Below are 27,829 nucleotides of genomic sequence, written 5' to 3' on the forward strand. Positions count from 1 at the left end.
AAAATAAAATAAAATAAAATAAAAATATTCTGAAAATGATGAGGGTTCTTGTGATAATTTAGTCCCAGAGGGGAGGTAGGTTATAGAAGGCTGAGTAGCCCCAGTATCTATCAGGAATATCACTTCTTCTCCTCGGAGTCCCACCCTTAAATTTATCAAGGGTTCTGGGTGGGATTGTTCAATGAACCCCTGACACCCCTAATCCTCTAGTTTCATCAACCAACACATTCTCTCCTCTATTCCTTTGTCTCTCATTATATGCCCTGCCTTTCTGCAACTCAGCATTTCCTGGTGCTCTCCTCTTTTTGTATCCTTCCCTAGTTTGGAGCTTCTTCTATTGTCCAGAATTCTTAGGTATCTCTACCATAGTTTGAACAGTTTGTACCATGAGTCAAGTTTTATGTTTTTGCTTTTCATTATCTCTCCTCACATATATTTTAGTGGCTTCCTCCAAGAGGTTTTCCAAAGTCCTGTTGGACTTTGTCAATATTCTGAACTTTTTTTTTTACCAATATCTGACCAGGCATTAGTTACAAAGTTTATCTTTAGCATGAACTCAACATCTGACTCACTTATATTTAATCCTGAGTATTTATTAACATTTTCTGTTAGCCTGTTTAGAAACTCAATTAGTGACTCCTCCTTTTTCTGGTTGACCTGGAAAGTTTTTTTAATATTTTGGGGCTTTGGAGTTGCATTCTTAATCCAAGTAATTAATTCTCTCAGGTTCTGCATGTGTATTCTATGGATTTCATTGTTGTGGTCCCATTTAGGGTCAAGAGTTGGGCATTTTTGGTGTGCCAGGGGTCACCTCAGCCGCCAGTGGATGTCTACATTCACACGCCTCTTTCTTTGAGAAAGGATACATATCAATTTATGCCAAGTATAGATTATGCCAAGTATAGTTAGGGCCAAGGAACTGCTCTAGTTCCTCTGAGAGACTACTAGGATCCTTCATCAAGCTTTTCGTTCCCTTTTTAAAATTTCTGACTTCTGTGGCACTTAAGGGAGTGTTTACAAACCATAGCTCCCTCTGCCCTAGTGCCACCTCTCTCAGAAGATACATGCCAGGTTTCTTTGGTTCTAGGGATAAATTTTCCTGGTCTTTAAGCTGTTTCAATTCTCTTTTAGGGAACTGTGAGGGGATTCTTGCAGGTCTCTGATGTTAGATCCTTCTGCACCCTTAGGGCATAAGTTGGAAGGGCATTTGCTGTGGCTCCCAAAGGAGGAGGAGGAGGTAGGGTTCTAGTGTTAAGGTGGCTATTTGCCTGATTTCCTTAGATGACATGATTATAGGAATATGAAACTTAGCCTGTCTGTTGAGGCTCATGTTAGCTTTGCTAATTTTGGAACATATTCTCCATTTTGTGCAATATCTACACCATATTATGTGTGGGAAAACTTTCACAATTTTCTTGTTCCACTTAACATATATAATAGTTATTATATTATTTGCCTTCTCAATGGGTGCAGGATATTCTGGAGGAGAATGAGAATTCAGAACTGAAAAAAAAAGATTAAAATAAATTAATATTAATAATTTTAAAATCTCTGTTGTAGAAAAACAAAAGAAAATCTCTCAAGGGATTTTGCCTGTGTGTGGAATGGAAAGATGAAATGAAGAACTCACAGGGATGTGTGAATGCTTTTTCTTTATCTTATTTTCATTATTTCTGTATCTCCCCATGACCTACGTGTAAGCCTCTATTTACTTAAACCTAAGCCAGTTACAGACATATTTACTTAACCTAAACTGGTGGTATTTATCAATGCTTGATATTGTTTAATTAATTTATAAGTTTAAACACTGTCAGCTTAGTTATCTGCTCATTTGTGGATTCCTAAAAAGCAGGTAATTTCAGGCAAACAGAAACATTCCATTCCCATCATTTTAAAATTTTTTTTTTTTGGCAGCGATATTCAATTAGGAGGCTGCAGGCTTTTTAATGCTTTCTAATTTGTGGTGTAATCTCTTGTAACAAAAACCTATAAAAACAGTATGTATCTACTGAGTCTTGGACTTCCTGTTGTGAGTTTTTCAGAAGTGGGACTGCCCCGCCCCTCATGAGTTGCTGTAATAAACAACCTTTTCTGCTTTCTACTTTGAGTGAACTCTGAGCAGTCATTTTGGGGTAGGGGTCTTTTGTGTCCCCCACACCTGTATCTCTGGGAATCATCTCATATGTATATGTTTTCTTCTAACCAACCTCCACTAATCGATTAGGAGTTCTTTGAGGGGAAATTATCTTTTTCCCAAGGAGTGATGGATATGTGTTTATCGAATTGAATTGGTTTGAACAAATCATTCAATTAGTATTAGACACCAATTATGTGACAGGTAACAAATACAAAGAATTATATAATCCCTCCTGGCAAGGAATTTACATTCTAATGGGGAGACAACAAGGGATAAGCAATTATAAAATATGTTTACATAATTATATGTGTATAAATGTATATATATACATACACCAATAAAATTTAGCACATAGTGCTAACTATTCTTCTAAGTGCTTTATAACGACTATCTTATTTACACGTCAGTTTACATTTTATCTCAATTCTTGAGATATAGGTGATATTATAACCCCCATTTTACAGATGAGGAAAATGAAACAAACAGATTTTAGATGATTTTCTCAGGGCTATTAGTGTCTGAGGTCAAATTCGAACCCGGGTCTCCCTGTTTCCGGGCCTGACATTTTACCCACTGCGTCCGCCCAGTGTCACAAGAAAATAGTACAAGAGAGCATGAGATGAAGATGGCTTGAAAAAAGCTTTAAAAGCTTTGGAATTGTACGGTGTTTGACTAGAAAGCCGAGAGGGCGAGAGTTGTTTGGTCCCTCCCGGGAGCCAGAAACCTTTTCAGCAGCTTCCTTTGGAGATCTTTCTCCGAGTTCTTTCAATGCCTCGCCTAATTAGTTACCCGATCTCTTGACAATTTGTGATTGGTTCGCGGCGTCAGGGGCGGGGACAAACTTTTTAATTTAGCTCCACTGATTGGGGGAAAGAAAGAAGGAAGATCTGATTGGGTGCGGCGGTTGCGGAAGAAACGGCGGGCAACCTGGTAGTTCTGAATATGGGGAGGCTAAGTCGGTGCCGACTGGAAGACTGGGGACCACGGGCCCTACCCAAAGCTATTGCGGCGCTGAGTCGAGCATTGCCTGGGAAACCTAATCCCGAGACCTTCCGCAAGGCCAAGTTCGACCTCCCCGAGGCGGTGAGAAGAGGCGGCTGCCGAGGGAATAACCCACCAGTGTTGGGGTGGGGGGAGTTGGGCGAGGCGGCGCAGCGCTCGCAGCGCCCCACTGACTTGAGTTTCTTTTTCTAGGTAGCTGAGCTTTGGTCTCTGCTTTTCTCCCTCCTTTGGCTTATTCATCAGAAGGGTACAGGGTCTCGTAGGGAGCCTCCTGATGCCCTCGGTACGTAACAACCCCACCACTTTTCCCTGTTGGTTCCCCCTAATCCATAGTCTGTGGATGTAGAGAAGCAAAGCACTGCCATCTCCCATCCTTTCCTAGTCATGAAATCTGCAGGGACTGAGCAGATCTAAGCCGTTCACTCCTCCCCTCGGAAGTGCCTTCCTCTTATGCTTCAGAGGACTCGCATATAGGAAGGACTTCCATATAAAGAAGAATGTTTAAAACCGTCTTATGTTTGAGTGAAAATCAGTTTCAGGATACAAGATGGGTATGTGTGTTTACATATGTAACACCACGGAATGCAGATCGGGTATTTTATTATTATACAGATAATCTTAAAAGAGTTTACATTTTATCAAGAGAGTATATATTTTATCAAGATAAGTATATACAGAATAAATGCAAAATAAATGTAAGGTAGTTAAATGCAAGATAAAAGGGAGGTCTGGTACTAGAATTTGAAGGAAGATTTTACTACTGAAGAAAATATTTCACCTGTGTCCTGGGAGAAGAAATTCTCTGAAAGGAGCCAGAGTGTTTATTTTTGTTTGCAAAGGCACATAGAAGCCACTAGACTTAAATCAGTTGGGGGGGGGGGAATCACTGGTTTAGGACTTTGGAAATTGTATAGAGTTCATAGAACTTTGGGTCTGGAGTCAGGAAGATCTGAGTTCAAATCAAGTAATTCACTTTTTTTTTTTGCCTCAGTTTCCTTATCAGAAAAATAGGAATTATAATAGCACTACTAAGAGGGATTATTGTGTGGATAAAATGAGACAATAATTGTTAATATCAGCTATTACTATATTCAGAAAAGGAACCAAGAAGGATCAATTAGGTAGGAAAACTGAGAAGGGTCAGTCAATTAAGTAGGAGAGCTAGGCCAGAATAGTGTCATGAAAATCTAGAGAAGAGAGTAGTCACAGTGTCAAACACCGTGGACATATCTAGTAGGATAAAGTTGTGTTATGGAAACACAGACAATATTCAGGAGGAAAGAATGGTCAACAGTGTTGAATAGAGCCAGAAGCTCAAGAAGAATAAAGTCTGAAAAATTCACATTCAGAAATTGTAATTGGTAACTTTGAAGATCATTATTGTCATCATCATCAAACATTTATTATTCTGTTCTAATTAGTAGACGTACATAGAATAGTTTAAATTTAGCAAAATCGAGAAAGGTAGGTTTGAGCATTAAGTAAGAGGAAGTGAGGGGCAGCTAGGTGGCGCAATGGATAGAGCGCCAGCCTTGACCTGAGTTCAAATCTGGTCTCAGACACTTAACACTTCCTGGCTGCCTGACCCTGGGCAAGTCACTTAACCCCAGGCTCAGAAAAAAAAAAGAGGAAAAAAAAAAAGTAAGAGGAAGTGAAAGCAAAGGAGGGCAGATAGCTTTTTCTGCTGGAGTGAGAAAGCAGAAATATATAATGTAATAAGGTTGAGGGGCCTATTCTATCTAGTAAAGGATGTGGAGACTAGGGCATATCTGAAGGCAATTGAAGGAGCCAGTAGAGAAGATGAAGGTAAGAGAGAGTGGGAATGATTGAGGGATCAGTCTGCTGGAGAAGATCTGAGGGGATACAATGGGATCATGTAGAAGAGCTGACCTTGACAAGAAGGTACAGCACATTATCTGACTGAAGGAAAAGAGAGAATGGGATGTAAAGAATAAGAGAAAAATAGAGACCTTAAATGACTTTAATTGTCCCAGGAGAGGGTGGAGAAATGGGAAGGAGTGGGAACTCTGAGATGAAAAGAGAAGGTTGAGGATAGTTTCTGTGGTAAAAAAAAAATATAGGAAACTAAGGAATAAAAGAATTACTTTGATACAAAGTAAGAGTCCAATTGAAGTTAGCTTGAATATGTACAGATTTATAATTCTTAGTGACTTCTTTCAACTACATTCAGCATCAGTGAGTAGAGGGAGAGGAAGTGGATGATGAGAATAATCCAGTGTTGGAACTTGGCAAGGAATGAATGAATAGTAATTCAAAATTAGAGGATAGTGAGGAGGTGAACTTGATTAAACATAGGAACAAGATTAGGAAGTAGGACAGTAAAATCTGAACAGAAGCCCAAGAAAATATTGAGGAGGCATTGGAAGCCATGATATAAATAAAGAATAGGTTTAGGAGGGATAAGGCATAGGGAAAGATAGAAAGATAGGTGAAGATAGGGAAAGATAGAAAGATAAGATAAAGGAATGCCATCATTTTTGATTATTGAAACTCTTAGATAATGAGATTCAGTGTGACCACTTCCTGTGCGGAGTTGAGATATAATGGAAGAAAAATGGGATTTGCGAAGTTTGAGAAACTAGGAAGATAGAGTATTTGAGAGGTTATAGATCAGGGAAACTGTAAAAGAGATGGGCAAGATTTAGACGAGAAAGTTGAGCTAGTTAGAAGTACTGAAATAAAGATATACAAGTTATATGATGGGATGATGAGGAGACTGTTCTCTTAGGATCTTTAAGATACTAGTAAGGAAAGGAGAGAATATGCTGGAGAGTGTGTCCCTGATTGCCTTGGCTTGAGCTTATATTCTCATTTACTCTTTTCAGAGGGCCAGATTCATTTTGTAAAGTGGATATTGCACTGCCATGGCTATGGGAGATGCCATTTTTACCATCTTCCTGAAGTTGGCTCTCAAGGTAGTTGTGAGCTTTTGCTGGCCTTCTCTTGGCTACTTGAATGCTTCAGCCTACCAGAAAGGTTTCTCTGTCTAAGCTGTGTACACCAAGTTGATGATGTCTGGATCTGCTCGGTGAGTCCATGTTCTTGAGTGTTAGGGTTGAGGTGGGAAATATTTGGACACAAGAGTTACTGGTTAGCATTGACTAACTCCTGTTAATTTTTCTCTTGATCCCTAGGAAATGCCCTGCATACTTTTCCTTTTGTCATAACCTAGTACTTGGGAACCTGGGATTTTCTTTTCCTAGGCTCAATGCAGACTTCTAGCTTGCAGCCACTTCGAGTGATTTCATTGCACATGGAAGTAAAAAAGATTAAAGCAACAGATATCAGAAAACAATTTCATTGATATCTCAAAAATTTTTCCAAATGTCTCTCTGTTCATTAGAAAGTGTTCAGCCCGATCATTACTCATTTAACAAAGTTATCTACTATATACAAGACTTTCTACTTGGTCCAATCCCTGTGCATTTTTAAATTTTCCTCCAACATTCCTTATATTTTTAAATTGATGGTGAGTCTCTTTAATCAGATTAAATTTGAATATATTTTTATTTTAAAGGTTTTTTTTAACATTTTAATTTATTATTTTTTCTTTTTTAAGTTTTGAGTTCCAAATTCTCTCTCTACTTCCCCTCTCCTCCCCCAACCACAAGAAGGTATAGAATATATCAATTATACATGGGACAAAATGCAAAGCTTCTTTTCATTTTGGCAACATTGGGGGGAAAAAAAGGCAAGAAAAGTAAAGAAAGTAGGAAAATTTTACTCCCATTTTGCTCTGAATTCATCAGCTTTTCCTCTGGAGGTGGATGGCATGTTTTGTTTTGTTTGTCTTCTGAGGCAGTTGTGGTTAAGTGACTTGCCTAGGGTCATACAATTAGGTGTGTTAAGTAAGTATCTAAGGTCATATTTGAACTTAGGTCCTCCTTCAAGGGCTGGTACTCTATCCACTGCACCATCTAGTTGTCCCAGTTAGTATGCTTTTTTTTTTTTTTTTTTTTTTTTTATGAGTTCTTTAGAATTGTTTTGAATTGCATTATTCCAGACTAGCTAAGTCTTTCTTAGTTAATCATTATTACAGTGTTGCTCTTATTGTGTACAATAATCTCTTGGTCCTTCTCACTTCACTTTGCATCAGTTCAAATAGATCTTGCTATATTTGTCTGAACTTGAGGGCAGAGGGTCTATTTCTGATCCATTCTGCCATCTCCTTCTAGATTATGGGGGAGCTTATCCTATTCAGATTCACAATTATGATGATTATATATTTCCCTGTATCCCATTTTCTTTTTCTCTTGTACTTCATCCAAAATCTATTTGCTTTTAACTACTATTTTATTTAATTGCTCTCCTTTTTATCAGCATTCCCTGCCTCTCCCTTTCCATTTATTTATTTGTTTGTTTTGTTGAAGCAATTGGGGTTAAGTGACATGCTTAAATTGGGGTTAAGTCACACAGCCAGGAAATCTGAGACCAAATTTGAACTCAGGTCTTTCTGACTTCAGGGCTGGTATTCTATCCACTGCGCCACTTAGCTGCCCTCCTCCTCTTCCCTTAAAAAAAAAAAAATCCCTTTCTCCTCCTATATTTCCCTATTGGGTAAGTTACAATTGAGTGTGGAAATGTTCTTGCCTCTGAACCAATTCGGATAAGAGTGCATTGCCTGCAACCCCCTTCCTATATAAAAGTTTTTTTCTTGTGTTCTGCTTTTATGTGAAAAATTTTCTCTATTCTCTCTCTCCCATCCTTTTTGTTCCCAATGTGTCCCTCTTTCTCACCCTTTTTTCTTTTTCTTTTCTTTTCTTTTTTTCTTTTTTTTTTTTTTTTTGGAAATCATTCCAACATGATCAACTCCTATCCATGCCCTCTGTCTATATGGATTACTTTTAATAGCCCTAATAGGATTGACATGTGTTATCTTCCCATTACAGTTTAACTTTATTGAGTCTCTTATGATTACTCCTTCATGTTGGCCTTTGTATGTTTCCCTTGAATCTTGTTCTTGATTGTCAAATTTTCTATTTAGCTCTGGTCTTTTCATGAGGAATGCTTGAAAATTCTTTATTTCATCAAATGCCCAATTTTTCTTCCTGAAGAATTATATTCAATTTTGCTAGATAAGTGATACTTGGGTATGATCTTAACTTCTTTACCTGTGCAAGAATATCATATTCTAAGCCTCTGATCCTTTAACATGTGATTCTCATGATATTTGAACTATTTCTTTCTGATTGCTTGAAGTATTTTTCTTTGACTTGGGAACTCTGGAATTTGGCTGTAATATTCCCGGGAATTTTCATTTTGGTGTCTCTTTCAAGAGGTAATTGATGGAGTTTTTCATTTTCTCTTTTACCTATGGATCTAAGGTATCAGTGCAGTTTTCCATGATAATTTCTTGAAAGATGATTATCTAGGCCTTTTTTTTTTTTTTTTTTTTGGTTATTGCTTCCAGTTCAATAATTTTTAGCTTTTTTTCTGGTTATACATCAATTCAGTAATTCTTAAATGAGTCTTCCTTGATCCGTTTTCCATGTCATTTGTTTTTCTGATGATATATTTCACATTTTCTTCTATTTTTAAATTCTTTTGACTGTTTTGTTTCTTGTTGTATCAAAGTTGTCATTAACTTCTACTCACCGAATTTTAATTTTTAAGTTATTTTCTTCACTGAACTTTTTGTACCTCTCTTTCCATGTGATCTGTTCTACTTTTTAAGGAATTGTTCTCTTTGATAGATTTTTGTGCCCCTTTTACCATTTGGCCATTTCTGTTTTTTAAGGTATTTTTTTCTTCAGTATTTTTTGTGTGCCTATTTTATGAAGCTGTTAATTCTCTTTTCATAATTCTCTTGCATCACTCATTTCCTTTCCCTTCTCCTCTGCCCCAATTTTTCCTTAACCACCATATATCTCTTCCTTTAACTCTGTTAAGAATTCTTTTTTGATTTGAGTTCAATTAACATTTTTATTTTAGTCCTTTTTTTTTGTAGTTGTTTTCACATTGTTTTTTCTTAGTTTGTCTTGATCTTTTCTATGACCATTGTAGCTTTCAAATTTTTTTTTTTTGTGTGTGTGTGTGTGTGGGGGGCTTTTTGCTCATTTTTTCTTTAACATCCATTTTTAAAACTTTGAATTCCAAATTCTCTCCCTTTCTCTTTCCTCACACCCCCTCAGTGAGAGGGTGAGCAATTCAATACATACATAGTGATGGAAAACATTTCCAAAATAATGTTATAAAAGAAAGTATAAATGAACAAAAATTGATTTTAAAAAACCTCAAGAAAAAGAATGAAACTAAAAAAAAATATGCTTCAGTGTGTATTCCGACACCATCAGTTCTTTCTCTGAGGATGGATAGCATTTTTCATTAGGGTTGTCTTAGATCATTGTGAGCTGAAAATAAGTCTTTCACAATTCATCATTTTACATTAATGTGGTTACTTGGTACACAGTACATTTCAGGTTACATCAGCTTATGGAAGTCTTTCCAGGTTTTTCTGAGATTATTCTGCGCATCATTTCTTTTCTTTTTCTTTTTTTTAATTTTTAAAATTAATTTTATAATTATAATTTTTTTGACATTACATATGCATGGGTAATTTTTTTTACAGCATTATCCCTTGTTCTCACTTCTTTTCCGAATTTTCCCCTCTCTCTCTTTACCCCCTCCCCTAGATGACAAGCAATCCCATACATGTTACAGGTGTTACAGTATATTCTAGATACAATATATGTGTGTAAAACTGAGTTTCTTGTTGCACGGTAAGAATTGGATTCAGAAGGTAAAAGTAACTTGGGTAGAAAGACAATAGTGCAAACAGTTTACACTCAATTCCCACTGTTCCTTCTCTGGGTGTACCTAATTCTGTCCATCATTGATCAACTGGGACTGAATTAGATCTTTTCTATGTTGAAGATATCCACTTCAATCAGAATACCTCTTCATACAGTATCATTGTTGAAGTGTGTAATGATCTCCTGGTTCTGCTCATTTCACTTAGCATTAGTTCATGTAAGTCTCTCCAAGCCTCTCTGTATTCATCCTGCTGGTATTTCTTACAGAACAATAATATTCCATAACATTCATATACCATAATTTGCCTAACCATTCTCCAATTGATGGGCATCCATTCCTTTTCCAGTTTCTAGCCACTACAAAAAGGGCTGCCACAAACATTTTGGCACACACAGGTCCCTTTCCCTTCTTTGGTATTTTCTTTGGGATATAAGCCCAGTAGTAGCACTGCTGGATCAAAGAGTATGCACAGTTTGATAACGTTTTGGGCATAGTTCCAAATTGCTCTCCAGAATGGTTTGATTTGTTCACAACTCCACCAACAATGCATCAGTGTCCCAGTTTTCCCACATCCCCTCCAACATTCATCATTATTTTTTCCTGTCATCTTAGTTATTCTGACAGGTGTGTAGTGGTATCTCAGAGTTGTCTTAATTTGCATTTCTCTGATCAATAGTGATTTGGAACACTCTTTCATATGAGTGGAAATAATTTCAATTTCATCATCTGAAAATTGCCTGTTCATATTCTTTGACCATTTATCAATTGGAGAATGGTTTGATTTCTTATAAATTAGAGTCAGTTCTCTATATATTTTGGAAATGAGGCCTTTATCAGAACCTTTAACTGTAAAAAGGTTTTCCCAGCTTGTTACTTCCCTTCTAATCTTGTTTGCATTAGTTTTGTTTGTACAAAAGCTTTTTAATTTGATGTAATCAAAATTTTCTATTTTGTGATCAATAATGATCTCTAGTTCTCCTTTGGTCACAAATTCCTTCCTCCTCCACAGGTCTGAGAGGTAAACTATCCTATGTTCCTCTAATCTATTTATGATCTCATTCTTTATGCCTAAAGTATGGACCCATTTTGATCTTATCTTGGTATATGGTGTTAAGTGTGGGTCCATATCTAATTTTTGCCATACTAATTTCCAGTTTTCCCAACAGTTTTTGCCAAGTAATGAATTCTTATCCCAAAAGTTGGGAATTTTGGGTTTGTCATACACTAGACTGCTATAGTTGTACACTATTTTGTCCTGCACATTATTTCTTATAGCACAATAGTATTCCATCATAATCACATATCACAATTTATTTAGCCATTCTCCAATTGATGGGCTTCCCCTCAATTTTCAATTCTTTGCCCCCAGAAAAGAGCTGAATATTTTTGTACATATTGTACATTTTGTTTTTATCTCTTTTAGGACACAGATGTAATAGTGGTATTTTTAGGTCAAAGGTTTTATAGTCCTTCGGGCATAGTTGCAAATTGCTGTAGAGACCAGCTCCTTATACTGATTCATGATTTCAAATGGGGTCTCATGACTGAATGTGGGGTTGTGAAATTATGGTTTATTATCACTAAATGTGTAATTGTATATACCTATTTTTACACTTATAAATCCAGGGTCATATAAAAATTTTTCTGGTGAAAAGGGATTGTGAATGGAAAAAGTTTAAGAAGCCTTGATCTACAAAATAATTGAATTAGTTCACAACTCCAGCAGCAGTGCATTAATGTTTTATTTTTCCTATATCCCCTCCACTGTTTGTCACTTTCCTTTTCTGTCCTCTTTGCTAATCTAATAGGTATGAAGTAGTACTTTGGAATTGTTTTAATTTGCATTTCTCCAATCAATAGTGAGTTAGAATATTTTTCATATGTCTATTGATAGCTTTGATTACTTCATCTAAAAAGTGTTCGTATCCTTTGATCATTTATCAATTGCGGAATGATTATTATATTTTTAAACTTGACTCAGTTCTCTGTAGGTTTGAAAAATGAGGCCTTTGTCAGAAATTTCCTTCAAAATTTTTCCTTTTTTTTTTCTTTTGCTGGTTTTTTGAAAAAAAAAAAATTTTTTTTAAATTTTATTTTAAACTTAAATACAAAGTAGAAAAAAAATTGCCATGTATACAGCAGAACATGGGAGGATTCAAAATGTAAAGCAATAAATTTTCATTTTAAGGAAGTCTATATAATATATACTATACATTGTTTAGAGTTGTCCATCTTTTTTCTTGTAGATTTTCTTTTGCTCTCTATGGTGCACTTTTAACTTTATTCTTTTTCCTCCTCTTTTCCCCTCCCCTAAGAAGTCTACAATTAAATATGAATATATTTATATATTTTATGAGTTTTTTATATATATATATATATATATATATATATATATATATATATATATTTATATATATTATGAGTTATATATATATACACACAAGCATATATACATACATGTATATATACATATACACATATACACAGAAATCTACAATTAAATACAACTATATATTATACACACAAGCATATATACATACATGTATATGCATGTATGTATTTATAACCATTCAGATGTACACATATATACATTCATATATATCTTTGTAAGATTGTACTATGGTTGTCTTGTTTCTCTGAAGGTGGATAGCATCTTCCTTCATAAGTCCAAGTCTTTCCATATTTGTCTAACTTCCAAGTTATCATTTTGTATACCACAGCAATATTCCAACCTTATAATCTAGTTATTTTAAATAGTTTAGAATAATAATAATTATCATGGCTGACATTTAGTCATGTAATTATAGACCTTGAACAACTTCCAAAACAACCAGAATAGTAATAAACAAAATTCAACCTAATAATACCCCCCACAGCCATGCAATAAAGATACCTCACTTCAATCCTGATCCACCTGTGGTTTTCCTATTTTTCTTTTGATTAAATCTATTTTAGTATTATTTTATCTGATAGATGATTACTACCACTGTTTTTTTTACATCATAAATTCTACTCCTGATTTTCATTTTATATTTGTCTTTCCTATCTCTCTTATCTCCTCAGGTTTATTTCTATCCCTTACCTTGCCCTCCTATTACTTATCCCTCTTCCAAAGATCCCTCTTTTATGTTTTCTTCCTACTCTTTCTTCTTGTCCTTATTTCTATCTGAATTTAAAACTTTCATATCCTTTCATATGTATATATATATATATATATATATATATTCTCCTCTACATTCATTTTTGTAAGATACATTTCATATTTTTTCTCCACTCCCTTTCTTCTGTCTTCCCAAGACAACAAGCTATCTGATATAGTTTATACATGTTGTACCTTATTTGTATAAGATAATTATTCTTTTTACCTTTTCCTCCTACATGGTTTCATGGAATCATATCCTACTAGACTCTACTCCAATCTTTCTTTTGAACTGCCAAATTACTAATGACAATCTTAAGACATATGGTTTACATTTCCATATATAAAACATAAATTGTCCTTATTGAGCCTTTAATGTTTGCCCTATCTTTCTCTGAGATCTTGTATGTCAAATTTTCTATTAACTTCAGGTCTTTTTGCAGCAAAATCCTGAAAGTTTGGTAATTCATTGAATGTCTATTTTTTCTTTTTGACATATAGTGTCTAAGACCTGCAGTCATTTAATATAGCTTCTGCTAGGGCTTATGTGATTTCCATTGTGCCTCCATCACATTTGAATTGTTTTTTTTCTTGTTGCTTGTAATATTTTCTCTTGACTTAAACAGTTTTGGAATTTAGTTATAATGTTCCTTTAGCATTTCTTCATAGGTTTACTTTTAGATGATGATTGGTAGATTTTTACTATTTTTAATTTCTCTTTTTGTTCTAGCACAGCACACTTTGATTGTCTTAGGAGGAACACTGTATTTACCCTAACTTTGTTATTTTTACCAGCTCTATATACTATTTTGTCTTGTTTGTGGAAGAGAGCTGGAGAACTTGGAATTTTCTGACCTACTCTGCCATCTTCTCAGAATTCTCATTCCAGAATTTTTTTCAAAGTTATTTTTGCTATTTTTCTCCATCCTATTTCCGTCTCCCCTTTATTGTTTGGTATTTCTTTTCACCCTGTCCCTCTTGAAAAATTGTTTCCTTCTAACTGTCCTGTCTCCCAATCTTCCCTTGTTTCTATCACCTTTTCTCTACCTTCCTCTTAGTTCCTTCCCCTTCTATTTTCTTGTATTCTAAGATAGATTTCCATACCCAATTGAGTTTGTATGTAATTTTCTCTTTGACCCAGTTCTGATGAAAGTAGGTTCTCTCACTCCCTCCTTACCTTCCTGTCTCTTCCCCTCTGGTACAAAAGTGTTTTTTTTTTGCCTCTTTTATATGAAATAATTTATCCATTCTACCTTCATTTATTTTATTTTTAGTTAATTTTAATATGAATTATTATTTTTTTATGAGTTATTGTTGGGGGAGAAAAATCAGACCAAACAGAAAAAGTCATGGGAGAGATTAAAAAAAAAAGACAGAAAAAAGAACATAGCATGTGTTGATTTACATTCAGTCTCCTTAGTTCTTTCTCTGGTTGCAGATGGCATTTTCTGTCTCCTGGGAATTTTCATCTTGGTAAGTTTCAAGTTTCTCTTGTATCTATTTTCCAGGTCAATTGTTTTTTCAGTGAGATATTTCTTTTTTTTTTTTATTTTATTTTTTTTTTTATTATATATATATATATATATTTTATAATATTATCCCTTGTATTCATTTTTCCAAATTACCCCCCCTCCCTCTATTCCCTCCCCCCGACGACAGGCAATACCATACATTTTACATGTGTTACAATATAGTCTAGGTACAATACATGTGTGCGAATATCACTTTCTTGTTGCACAATAAACATTAGAATCCGAAGGTACATGCAACCTGGGCAGACAGATATTAGTGCTAACAATTTTCATTCCCCTCCCAGTGTTTCTTCTCTGGGTGCAGCTACCTCTGTCCATCATTGATCAACTGGAAGTGAGTTGGATCTTCTTTATGTTGAAGATTTCCTCAGTGAGATATTTCACATTGTCTTCTATTTTTTCATTCCATTAGTTTTTGTTTTATTTTTTCTTGATCTCTTGTAAAATCATTAGCTTTTTGATTTGTTCAATTCTAATTTTTAAGAACTTGTGTTCTTCATTGAGCTTTTGTATCTCCTTTTTCATATGGCCAATACTACTTTTTTTTTTTTTTTTTTTTCCTTTGAGGCTGGGGTTAAGTGATTTGCCCAGGGTCACACAGCTAGGAAGTGTTAAGTGTCTGAGACCAGATTTGAACTCTGGTCCTCCTGAATTAATACTACTTTTTAACGAAGTTTTTTGTTTTTTGTTTTTTAAATGAAATTTTGTTGTGCGTGTGCATATGCGTATGTGTATGTGCGTATAGACGTACGTGAATAACTTATAATAATTTATAATAATTAATATAATTATAATTAATTTGCATTTCTCCAATCAATAGTGAGTTAGAATATTTTTCATACCTCTTTCCATTTGTCCAGTTCTGGTTTTTAAGGCATTGTTCTTCTCATTGGTGTAGAGTGTTTTTAAGGTGTTATTTTCTTCAGTATTTTTCTTTTATGTTTCCTTGTCCAAGCTGTTTACTCATTTTTCATGATTTTCTTGCATTACTCACACTTTTCTTCTCAATTTTTCCTGTACCCCTCTTACTTGATTTTCAAAATCCTATTTGAGCTCTTCCATGACCTGAGACCAATTCATATTTTTTCCAGAGGCTTTGGATGTAGCAGCTTTGACTTTTTTATCTTCTTCTAAGTGTGTGTTTGATTTTGTCAGAATTTTTTTATTGTTTTGTTCATTTCTCCAGTTTATTCTTTGACTTTTAGCTCTTTGTTTAGCTTTTTGTTAAAGTGGGCCGTTGTAGTGTAGGATTTGCTTTGTCCCAAGCTTCAGAAGTTTTGTGCAGTTATTTTTATTTATTTATTTAAAAAAAATTTTTTTTTTTTTATTTTTCTGAGGCTGGGGTTAAGTGACTTGCCCAGGGTCACACAGCTAGGAAGTGCCAAGTGTCTGAGACCAGATTTGAACTCGGGTCTTCCTGAATTCAAGGCTGGTGCTCTATCCACTTCATCACCTAGCTGCCCCCAGTTATTTTTAGAAATACCTCTAGGGACTTGTAAGTTTTCAACTTCCAAGATGGTTTGATCTAAAGAAAGGTGTTTATTACTCTCCTGTATTGTACTGTGTGGTCTGTGATTACAAGCACTCTTTTCTGCCCTGGAACTATGAGGAAAATCCCTACTTACCCATGGCTACAAGCTCTGGTGTGTTAGTGGTCCCCTCACCCTGGGACTGCTACCCAGAGCTATCTGTATCTGTATCTGAGTATGAGCAAAGCAAAGAGCAATGCCTGGGGTAGCAAAGAAACTTCTTAATTGCCTTCTGACCAATTATTTGATCCCCTTTACTGTACATGGATTGAGAACTCTGCAAGCAGCTGCTGTCACTGCTGATTGATTCAGTGACTCATAATCCCTGCTCCTGGTTTTCTGGGATTGGGACTGTGTGAAGTCTGTGCTGAACTATGCTCCACTCTCCCCCTAGTGCAACAGACCTTTCATGCCAATCTTCTATGTTGTCTAAGGCTTGAAAATGGTTTCATTCACCTTTTTACAGGTTCTGAATTTGTTTAGATTTATTGTTTAAAGGTATTTGGAGGGTTTTGAGGGAGAGCTCAGGTGAGTCTGCCATTGTTCTATCATCTTAGCTCTGCCATGTCTTTGCTCATTTTTCCAGCCTATTTCTTGACTTTGAACTTTTTGTTAAAGTTGAGCTATACTCATCTATGATTAGGGAGGCACTTTCCTAAGCTTAGTGCTTTTTTGTGCTGTTATTTTCAGATCTCATTCTGATGATCTATAAGTCTTGGTTCTTCCAGGGTGGTGTGATCCTGGGAGAGGTATGATTGGTCTGTGCTCTGATCTTTAACCAGAAAGGACCTGTTTCCCTGCCTCTACAAGAGCTAGCTTTCTACTTTGCTTTAAAACTGTGACCAAGTCCCCTGCTCCATAGACTACCAGTGCTCCTCTCTACCCTGCAGCTACAATTCAGAACTGTTTGTGGACAGTAGAGTTACCATGTAGCTTTAGCAAAAGGGTCCTTGGTAATTTCTTTTGACCAATTGTCTGACCTCCTTAAAGTTTCTGGGTTGAGAACTCTTGAAATTGCTACTGCTATAGCTCATGTTGCCACTGCTACTTGTAGGCTGTTTTATAGGTTTCTACTCTGATGTCACAATCTTTTCTTGTGACCTCTTAAGTTTTCTTAGACCTCATTAACCCAACTACCTTGTTGGCTCTGCTGCTCCAAAGTTTGATTTGTGGTTGTTGTAAGGTTTATTGGAGAAGACTTTTGGGCGAGTTCAGTTGGGTGGCTGCCTATAATCTGCCATCTTGGACAGATGGTGAAATTTAGGAAGCATAAAGGACATAAATGAGATTTTTCTATTATTGAACAGTGTTAGGATCCTTACAAGGTGCTAAGTCAGTACTTAATTCTCTAGTTCAGAGTTCACACCTTTAAAGGAGTTCACTCATTGGTTCCTTAAGGAGCTCCCACAAGCCTATTCTCTGGGAGGATATAAGGAGCCAACATTAAGAGGGGAAGTCAGTCTGGATTGGGTCAAGGAGAAGACTTCCCAGGAGAATTTCAAGGAAGCTCAAAGAGATTCAGAGCCAGGATTCAGTGGATTCACAAGTCCAGCACATTCACAAGTCTAAAGGACTTCTCATGGACTTCTGGGAGATTCACAACTAGGATTGAATTCTGGGAAACCCACAATCCCACACTCTAGGAGATTCAGAGTCTGATTCATTCCCACGTCTACCTTCGTGCTGGCTGGAGGCTCTGGATTTAGAGGGAGCTAGAGACTGAAGCTGGCTGGAGACATTCTGACAGGAAAAGATTCAAGACTTGGAAGGACACAATATAGGATCTGGACTTTAACTCCTGGCTGCATTTTGGGATTAGAACTGAAAGGAAGGCTACCTCCAGAAGCTCCCCAAGAAACCTCCTCCCAGAGAAGGAGTATAATCTAGAGACAACAGAACACTATATTTTGGCGCCCAACATAGGGCAAAGACTTTTGCTTATCCTGACTCTGGCTGATTCTGAGCCCTTCAGGGAGCTAGCCAGGACTTTACAGAACAGCGTCTAGACTGTGTATCTGTGTATAAGAGGCCTTTACTAGGCCTTTCCTGTTGTCTGAACTGCTAAACTGTCTTTTTGTTCTTAAGTTTCTTTTCATCTCTTATTCAATTGTTTCCCCATGCATTGGTAGCTCTTTTTAGGTGGGGCTGGCATGGATGGCTTGTAGGCCAAGATGAATGGGTGTGAAGTTTTGAAAAAAGTCTAGATAAGAGCAGTCTTGGATGGTTGGTTTGGATGACATCCTGGAAATGGGATCATTATACTGTTCCAGAAAGGCTTCTAGCTCCCAGGGTTCTTAAATATACTTTGATTTAGGCTGGACTTTTTTTAGGTTTAACCCTCCATCTTTTCCCTGTCCGCCCCTCCCCCCCCCTTGTCAGGAGATGATGCTCTCTAGTCAGGGTTTTTTTTTTTTGGGGGGGGGGTGGAATTTATCTTAGGAAATTTTACTTTAGGATTGAGTCTTTCTCCTTTTCTTCCTCTGATGATACCTGCTTTCTGGACATTCAAGACAGCTGTTTTATTGAGGATATATGTGAAACATTCTTGAAGCACAAATTGCTTTGGCACAGATATTTGCCTTCATGTTTCTTTGTTGTTGGGAACAGGTTGGAAACATTTTTCTTTTAACCTTGCTATCTCATTTTCTTCTTGGGATTCAGAGAAGAATAGAATCTCAGAACTGGAAGGGAACTTAGCCTGTAACCTTAAATCATTAATCCCATTGTAATAGGCAAGAACCAACTGGAAAGTCTGGTGGCCCATGTCTGAGATCTAAACAGTTAACAATATTTATGTAGAAATAGCAGGAGAAGGACATAAAGAGCAGGAAAAAGTTATTCATTGAGGATGTATTTTTTATATAGTTATGCATCTAGCTTACTGTCTTTTGCTGTTAATCTGAAGCCAGAAACCTGGCCCCTTATTTCCTTTCTGCTTTTGAACTTGAAATAATAAAGCCATCCCAGTGGCCTAAGACAGTTAAATTTTTTTTTTTTAATTAAAGCTTTTTATTTTCAAAACATATGCATGGATAATTTTTCAACATTGACCCTTGCAAAACCTTGTGTCCCAAATTTTCCCCCCTTCAACCCCATTTTCTCTCTTAGATGGCAAGTAATCCAATATATATTAAACATGTTTAAAAAAAAAAGTTAAATCCACTATACAATTATCGTGCTGCACAAGAAAAATAGGATCGAAAAGGAAAAAAATGAGAAAGAAAACAAATTGCAAGCAAACAACAACAAAAAAAGTGAAAATGCTATATTGTGATCCATACAAGATCATTGGAAACGGCCCCAGTCATCTCACTGTCCATCAAAATTAATATTTGTATAATCTTGTTGTGTTTATATTGATATTCTGCTTTTGCTCTTTTCATTCCATGTCTCTTTAGCTTTACTGTGATAATTTCTTATAGAACAATAATATTCCGTAATGTTCATATACTATAACTTATTCAGCCATTCTACAATGGATGGATATCCACTCAGTTTCCAGTTTTCTTGCCACTGCAAAAAAGGCTGCCACAAACATTTTTGCACATGGGGAAATTTCCCCTAATAATTGCTTTGGCAGCATCCCACAAATTTTAGTATGTTGTCTTATTACCATTCTCTTGGATGAAATTATCGATTGTGCCTATAATTTGTTGTTTTACCTACTCATTTTTTTGGATTAGATTATTTGGTTTACATTTACTTTTTGGGCTATTTTCCCCTGGCATTTTATTGCATGTAATTTTTATTGGATCATGATCTGAAAAAAAGTGCATTTACTATTTCTGCTTTTCTGCATTTGATTTTGAGGTTTTTATGCCCTGATACATGTTCAATTTTTGTATAGGTTCTACCTACTGTTGAGAAAAAAATACTCTTTTCTGTCTCCATTCAGTTTTCTCCAAAGGTCTATTTATACTTAACTTTTCTAGAATTCTATTTACCTTCTTAATTAATTTCTTATTTATTTTGGATGAAATTATTGTATCTATGATTTGCTGTTTCACCCTTTCATTCTTTAGGATGAGATTATTTAGTTTACAATTACTCTATTTCCCCCTAGCTTTTTATTGCATGTAATTTTTATTGCATCATGATCTGAAAAAAATGCATTTACTATTTCTGCCTTTCAGCATTTGCTTTTGAGGTCTTTATGTCCTAATATATGGTCAGTTTTTGTGTAGATTCCTGAGAAAAAAGTATACTTACTCCTTTCTGTCTCCATTCAATTTTCTCCAAAGATCTAACTTTTCTAGTATTCTATTTACCTCTTCAACTTCTTTTAAAATTTATTTTGTGGTTTGATTTACCTAATTCTGCTAGAGCAAGGTTGAGATCTCCCACTATTATAGTTTTGCTGTCTATTTTTTCTTGCACCTCTCAACTTCTCCTTTAGGAATTTTGGTACACCACTTGATGCATATATGTTTAATATTGATATTTCATTATTTTTGGTACCCGTTAGCAAGAGATAGTTTCCTTCCTTATCTCTTTTAATTAGATCAATTTTTGCTTTTGCTTGATCTGAATCAGGATGGCTTTTTTTTAACTTTACCTGAAGCATAATAGATTCTGCTTCAGCCTTTTATCTTTACTCTGAATGTATCACTCTGCTTTAAATGTGTTTCTTGTAAACTAGAAATTGTAGGATTCTGGCTTTTGATCCAGTCTGCTATTTGCCTCTGCTTTAAGGGATAGTTCTTCTCATTCACATTTACAATTAAAATTACTAAAGCTGTATTTCCTGTCATCTTATTTCCCCCCAGTTATACTTTTCGGTAATCTTTTCCCCTTTTCCATTTCCCCAGTATTTTGCTTCTGACCATCCTCCCCTTAAATAGCCCTCCTCTTTTATAGCCATTCCCCTTTTTTTTATCCCTTTCCTTGTTTACTTTCCTTCTTCCTTCTCTTAGCCTCTCCCTTTCCTTTCCCCTTTTCCCCTCTTAATTCCCTATAGGGTGAGACAAGCTTCTCTGTGCAGCTAAATGTCTCATTCTCTTTTTGAGCCAGATCTAATGAGAATAAGATTCATACAATGCTCATCCCCCTACCTTTTTTACCTCAATTGTAATAGGTGTTTTTGGCCATTTCATGAGATATAATTTACCCCATTTTGACTCCATTTTCCTCCTCTTCTAGTAGAATCACCTTTCCTCTAGTTTCTTTTTTATATCACAATAAAAATCAAATTATACCTGCACCCTCTTAAGTATATTCATAACAGAGATACAAATCTCAAAAGTTAAATATATTATCTTCCCATATAGGGATATAAGCCTTTTAACTTTTAGAGGAAAGTTATTTTTTTCTTTCCTTTTTACCTTTTTAAGCTTCTTTTTGAGTTCTGTATTTGAAAGTCAAATTTTCTTATTCAACTCTGGTCTTTTCTTCAGAAATAAATGAAATTCACCTGTTTGATTGAATATCCATCTTTTCCCCTGAAAGATAATGCTCAGTTTTGTTGGGTAGTTGATTCTTGGCTGCAATTGAAGTTCCTCTGCCTTCTGGAATATCAGATTCTATGCCTTTAAAGTAGAAACTGCTAGGTCCTGGGTAATCCCTATTGTGGCTCCTTGATATTCGAATTGTTTCCTTCTGGCTGCTTGCAATATTTTCTTCTTGATTTGAAAATTCTGAAATTTATTTACAGTGTTCCTTGAGGTTTTCATTTTGGGGTTTCTTTCAGGAGGTGATTGGTGAATTCTTTCAATGGCTATTTTACCCTCTGCTTCTAGGACATTCAGGCAGTTTTCCTTGATGATTTTCTGAAAGATGATGTCTAGGGTCTTTTTTTCATCATGGTTTTCAGGAAGTCCAATAATTCTTAGATTGCCTCTTAGTTCTATTTAGATTAATAGATCTTTTAGATCTATTTTCCAGGTCAGTTGTTTATTTTCTTCTATTTATTTTTTTCATTTTTTTGGTTTTGTTTGACTGATTCTTGAAATCTCATTGAGTCATTCAATTCCATTTGTTTTCTAATTTTTAGTGAATTATTTTCTTTAGTTAGCTAACCAATTGATTTTAAATGAGTTTTGTTCATTGCATTTTTTTTTTTTTTTTTTTACCATTTCACAGATTTTGTTTTTTAACGAATTGGTTTCTTTTTCATATCTATTTTGTAAGGAGTTATATGCTTTTTCCATTTCATCAAATCTATTTTTAAAGGAGTTTTCTAAAGATAATTTCTGTTTTTCCTTTTCCAAACTCTTGTAAAGTTCTCATTTCCTTTCTTCTGACTCTTTTTAAGATCCTTTTTAAATTCTTCTAAGAGAGCTTTGTGGGGACCAACTCATATCATCCTTTGGTACTTCATCTGAAGGTGATTTGCCTTTAGGATCCTCACAGTTTGAGGTCTGTTCTCTTTCTCTATAAAAACTTTCTATGGTCAGTTTTTTATGCTTTTAAAAAATTAAAAACAAATTGAGATTGAGGTCTGCTTTTAAGATAAAGGAGCAACAACCGTTTTCGATTGCCTGACTAACTTTTAGTGCTGGGGAGACATGGCCAGGTCTTATGTTTTTCTGGGGTTCAGAGACTCACTATTTGCCTTTTGTATTTGCATTTGCTGTCTCCCAGCTAATCTGTTGATCTATTGGCTTGTAACCAGTTCACAGTAGCCTGAACCTTCCAGCAGATTTCCCAGTGCAGGGCACTGTAACGCCCTGGCTCCCTGTTCGTGCTCCATGTGCTGCTTCTGGGCTTAGCCATTAGCCCCAACCCCTGTCCGATGGAAACAGAACTTTCCTGAAGTTCTTCCAAAATATCTTGTGCTGGAAATTTGTTACATTTCAAATATTTGTGGGTTCTGTCACTCCAAAAGCAGTTCAAGGGCTTGATCTGGTATTGATCTGAGGGACAGTAGGAGGAGCTCAGACAAAGACGTGTCTATTTTCCATTGTCTTGGCTCTGCCATTCAAGACAGTTAAATCTTAAGGATAGTTTAATACATTTTAAGGAAAAATCTCCATGGGATAGGGCTTTAGGCTTTTGTTCTGGCCAAACTATCTATTCGCATCTTTACAAATATTTGTCTACCTTCACATGAATATTTCCAACTATGTGGAACTTAGTACTTCATACAGCATTCCAGGAACATTTTTGGAGTGTTCAGAGAGAATTAGTACCATCATTGTGAGCCTTTTTCATAATGGTAACCTACTTTTGGTTTTTAATTTTACCCAATTTTGACCTGTGGCTCCAAGAAGATATGGCATGGTGGTCCTACCCCAATAAAACTGACTTAGCATAAGGATGAAATTGGGTTGACCAGCAGGCCTCAAGTTTCTTGGTGAATTAGGAGAATGTCTGCTTCAAGCTTTCAGAATGGGAACAGTTTGTTCCAATGGCTAAGTGTCTAAAATAGGCACTATAGAGCTTGTTAAGACATTGAAGATACTGAGATCATCTATTCTTTCCTAGGTAATCATTGCCATTCTTTCTGATTTTCTGTCATTGGACTTTGTTGACTCTGGAAGACAGAGTAGGATTGATGACTTTGAGCAATTCACCTCACTTAATCCATTCATGCTCAAATCAGGACATTACTTTGTGATGTCATTGATCTTCAAAACAAAGAACAAACAACAATATGAACTTTTTTTGCCTTCTTTCTCCTTTTCTATCTAAGTGTGTGTGTGTGTGTATATATTTGCTTTCCATGATGTTGTTTATCATGGTAATTGAGTAGTTAGTGTAGTAAAAAATATACAAAACCTTTTTCCTCTGAATCCAAAGCCCTAATTTCAATGAGTTCAGTTTTTTTTCTATCATGGCCATCAATCTCCAATAGGCCATGTAGTTTCAAGCTTCTACAAGGTTTTCTTTAAGCATCAAACAAGCATAATTAACATAGTGAAGTGAAGGGGAGCAAGAATTTATTAAGCATGTGCCAGGCTAAGAGCTTTAAACGTATCTTATTTGAGCTTTACAACAACCTTTAGAGGTAGGAATTGTTATCATTTCCAATTTGTTGTTGAGAAAACTTAGGTAGACAGGTTAAATGATATCATACAACTGATGTCTTTAGACATTTAGTTTGATTAGAACTGATTATTTTTACCAGGGTATTGAGAGAAAGTAAAATCAAAACAAAGATGCATAGGTTCTAGTCACGAAGGCTAAAAGTAGTTAACCCTGTCTAACTATAAATTCTATCTTGGGTTGTACTAATTATGTCCTTTCTATGTACATACAAGATTGCTTTCTCCTTTTGGCAAAACTCAACCCCTCTGTTACTAATTAGTTTAAATTAATCTGAGTTAATCTGAAATACTTAGTCATTCTTTTTTTTTTTTTTCCAGTTTTATTTTTAAAAAAATTTTTTGTGGAAGTTTTTTATTTTCAAAACATATGCAAGGATAAGTTTTTCACTAATGACCCTTGTAAAACCTTGTGTTTCAATTCCCCCCCTTTCCTCCAGCCTTCCCTACATGGCAAGTAATACAATATATGTTAGATATGGTAAAAATATATGTAAATCTAGTATAGGCATATGTAGTTATATAATTATATTGCTGCACAAGAATGATCAGATCAAAAAGGGGAAAAAAATGAGAAAGAAAATAACATTCAAGCAAACAACAATAAAAGAAGTGAAAATGCTATGTTGTGATCCACACTCAGTTCTCATAATCCTCTCTCTGGGTGTAGATGGTTCTCATCATCACAAGGTTTTTGGAACAGGCCTCATTGTTGAGAAGAGACACATCCATCAGAATTGACCATTATTATAATCTTGCTGTTGCCATGTACAATGAAATCCTGTTTCTGCTCATTTCACTTTAGCATCAGTCATGTAAGTCTCTCCAGACTTCTCTAAAATCATCCTGCTGATTATCTTATAGAACAATAATATTCCATAACATTCATATAACTTATTCACCCATTCTCCAACTGGAGCAGTCATTCTTTAGTGTTTCAAATTTTAGAACAGATTCCCATTCCTTTTGAGTTTTAAAGTTTCTGTTCCTCTTTGCACCTCCTACCAAGATCTAGCATCTGGAGATTTCTTATCTTGGGGATAGGTAGCAAAGGATTGAATAGTAGATATGCCTAACATCCAATGAATATTCATCCACTGAAGATGGGCTAGTCTTGTGCTTGCTCTATATTATCAAGGTCCTCTTTCCCCTTCCTCAGTCATCTACTTTTCCTCTTATAATTTCTTACTGGTCCTGGGAGACATGAATTGCAATCAACCAAATGATAAGTGTATTAAATAGTAACAGATATGTTTCTATTCTAAGAGCCACTTTATGCTTCACAGTATGTGCCACAGTGGCTATACAGTAAGTAGAATGTGTTTTTGCCTTGCACCTGGATGTGGCACTGGTTCTCAGGAAAACCATAGATCTATGATCCTATGCAGTTTATTAACTGGACCTTAGAAGTGAATTGTAGCTTTTACCAGTCTATCAATACCAGGCCAACTACTCTTTTCTCATTTTGGGGGCAGACTGAGGAAGATAATTAATCACTGAAAGAATTTCATTAGAATGTATCTCAGAGGTTACTTTAGGACAGCTAGATGATACAGTGGATAGGACCTTGGACCAAGAGGTCGGTGTGGGGGAGTGCTTTTTTCTCCCCAAGACATTTGGGGTTAAGTGACTTGCCCAGGATCACACAGTATGTTAGGTGTCTGTCTGAGGCCAGATTTGAAATGAGGTCCTCCTGATTCCAAGGCCTATGCTTTATCCACTACACCAAGTAGCTGTTCCAGTTCCTTCATTCTTTCTAAGCTGGTGCTAGACTCCCCATTTTGTCTGGGAGGTAAAAGTTCCTGTGGTTGGGCCTGAGGCTATTTCTGAATCCAGGTATTTCCAGGGCTCCCCAATTTAGGTGTACTAGCTTGGAGATATTTATTCTTTGCATTGGTTAATCCTCCTTCCTGTGGTCTGTCTTCAGGTATTGTTTGGTTGTCCCAGGAAGACTTCCCAAGTTTAATTTGTTTTTTACTGGTTCATGTTAGCTCTTAGGCCCAATTTTATTTTGTTTGAGGGGAAAATCTAGAGAGTTTGGGATTTTTTGACCCTACTCTGATATCTTCCCGCAGTCCTCCATAAGAGCTTTGTATAGAGATATGTACAGAGTAGAATTGAATTTTAAAGATGATGAATTGCCTAATTGAGCATGCTGATATATGGCTTAAGTTACAGGAATTTCCTGTGCAATATAGGCAGTTGTTGATGGGATATGCTGAACAAAGCTGAGGCATTGGCTGGGAGTTTGGGGACAGAACAAGTTGGTTGAGGAAGATGCTTGGAGACATGGGAGTAATCTGGTTGAGGGAAAGAGGGAGGGGGAGAGGGGGAGTGTATGTGTACACATGTCCATGTATTGTTATATCCTAGATGAACATTATTAATGTGTATTTTTTTTAAGAAATCTGTTTTGCTTTCAGTGTAAGGACCTGACTAGCTATCCAGTTCCATTGGACCTTGGCCCTAAGGGAAGGGTGGATATTCGTTATATTCAGTGGCTGCTTGGGAAACTGCGTTTCCAGTGGCGGAGTTTGTATGCCAGCCAGCAAGAACAATGCAACCTTCTGAATAAGGTGAGGATTAGTTTCTATGTGATTCATCTTATATTAGCTTCTTTCTATATTTTCCTTTTTTCTTAAATAGTTTTGTATTCTTATTTTTGTTATTCTGGTCGTGACTACTCACTAGACACTAGATACTCTATCTAGACTATTTTTAGATACTCTCATCTCTGGGTTTTTGTGACATTGCTGTCTCCTTTCTTTTATCTATCTCATTTATTGGCTTATGTGTTAAAGCTCTTAATTATCAGTATCCTTCAAGATTATATCCTAGACTTTTTTCCTCTCCCTTTATATTATCCCATTTGGTGATCTCATCAACTCTTATGGGTCCAGTTATCATATTTCTCCAAAGCTATCCATCCCTAATAAACAATCTGTGTTGAGTTATAGTTACACTTCTCCAACTGCCTTCTGGACATTGCCAACTGCTTATTTGATAGGCATCTCACTTTACATGTCTAAAATGACCTCCTTATTTAATTTCCTCCTTGACCCCTAACTGTTTTGAACTTGATTCTGGTTTTATAACCTTTCTTGTATAACCCCTTTGCTCCACTCATACAACTATAGCCTCATCACCTAGACTACTGCAGTCTAACTGTTCTTTATATTCTTTTTTTTTTTTTTTTTCTTTTGATAAGGCAACTGAGGTGACACAACTAGCAAATGTTAAGTATCTGAAGCTAGATTTGAACTTGGGTCCTCCTAACTTCAGGACTGGTGCTCTATCTACTGTGCCATCTAATTACCCCTTCCCCCGTAATTGTTCTTTCTACCTCATGTTTCCCCCCACTCTTAATATATCCTTACTATCTATCATCAAAGTGATTTTTCTAAAATATAGATGCAATCATGTTACCTCCTGGCTTACTAACTTTCAGTGGTTCCTTGTCACATCAGATATAAACTGTTGTCTTGGTTGAACAGTGGAGATGTGAGATTGCCCAGGAGTACTGCTCAATCCCTGCTGTTGTTGTGATTGCCCTCAGCCATAGGCAGCTCCTCCCCAGTGAAGGTGGTGTACTACCAGTATGGAGCTATGGTACAGAAATTGTGTGCATTGGTGGTAGGTCTTGGGGCAGTTCCTCCAAATCAATCTGGGTGCACTGTTTTCTGGCTCTCAAAATAGTAGTATTAGACAGGGCACGGAACAGCGAGTGTGCTCAG

General features: G+C 36.0%; 1 protein-coding gene across 3 annotated transcripts in view; it reads left to right on the top strand.

The window, feature by feature from the left end:
- The first annotated feature begins 3,048 nt into the window (after positions 1-3,048).
- TEDC1 (tubulin epsilon and delta complex 1) overlaps positions 3,049-27,829 on the top strand; it is a 63,403-nt gene continuing 38,622 nt past the window's right edge. For 2 of the 3 annotated variants that reach the window (XM_074290615.1, XM_074290616.1), the window contains exons 1-4: positions 3,049-3,220; positions 3,332-3,422; positions 5,986-6,188; positions 26,519-26,671. In XM_074290615.1, the coding sequence (XP_074146716.1) occupies positions 3,080-3,220; positions 3,332-3,422; positions 5,986-6,188; positions 26,519-26,671 (588 nt within the window). In that variant the 5' untranslated portion in view covers positions 3,049-3,079. The remainder of the gene's footprint in view (positions 3,221-3,331; positions 3,423-5,985; positions 6,189-26,518; positions 26,672-27,829) is intronic. The other variant, XM_074290617.1, reaches the window with a different exon arrangement.

This window comes from Sminthopsis crassicaudata, chromosome 2 (assembly GCF_048593235.1).
Source record: "Sminthopsis crassicaudata isolate SCR6 chromosome 2, ASM4859323v1, whole genome shotgun sequence".
In the NCBI taxonomy this organism is placed as follows: domain Eukaryota; kingdom Metazoa; phylum Chordata; class Mammalia; order Dasyuromorphia; family Dasyuridae; genus Sminthopsis; species Sminthopsis crassicaudata.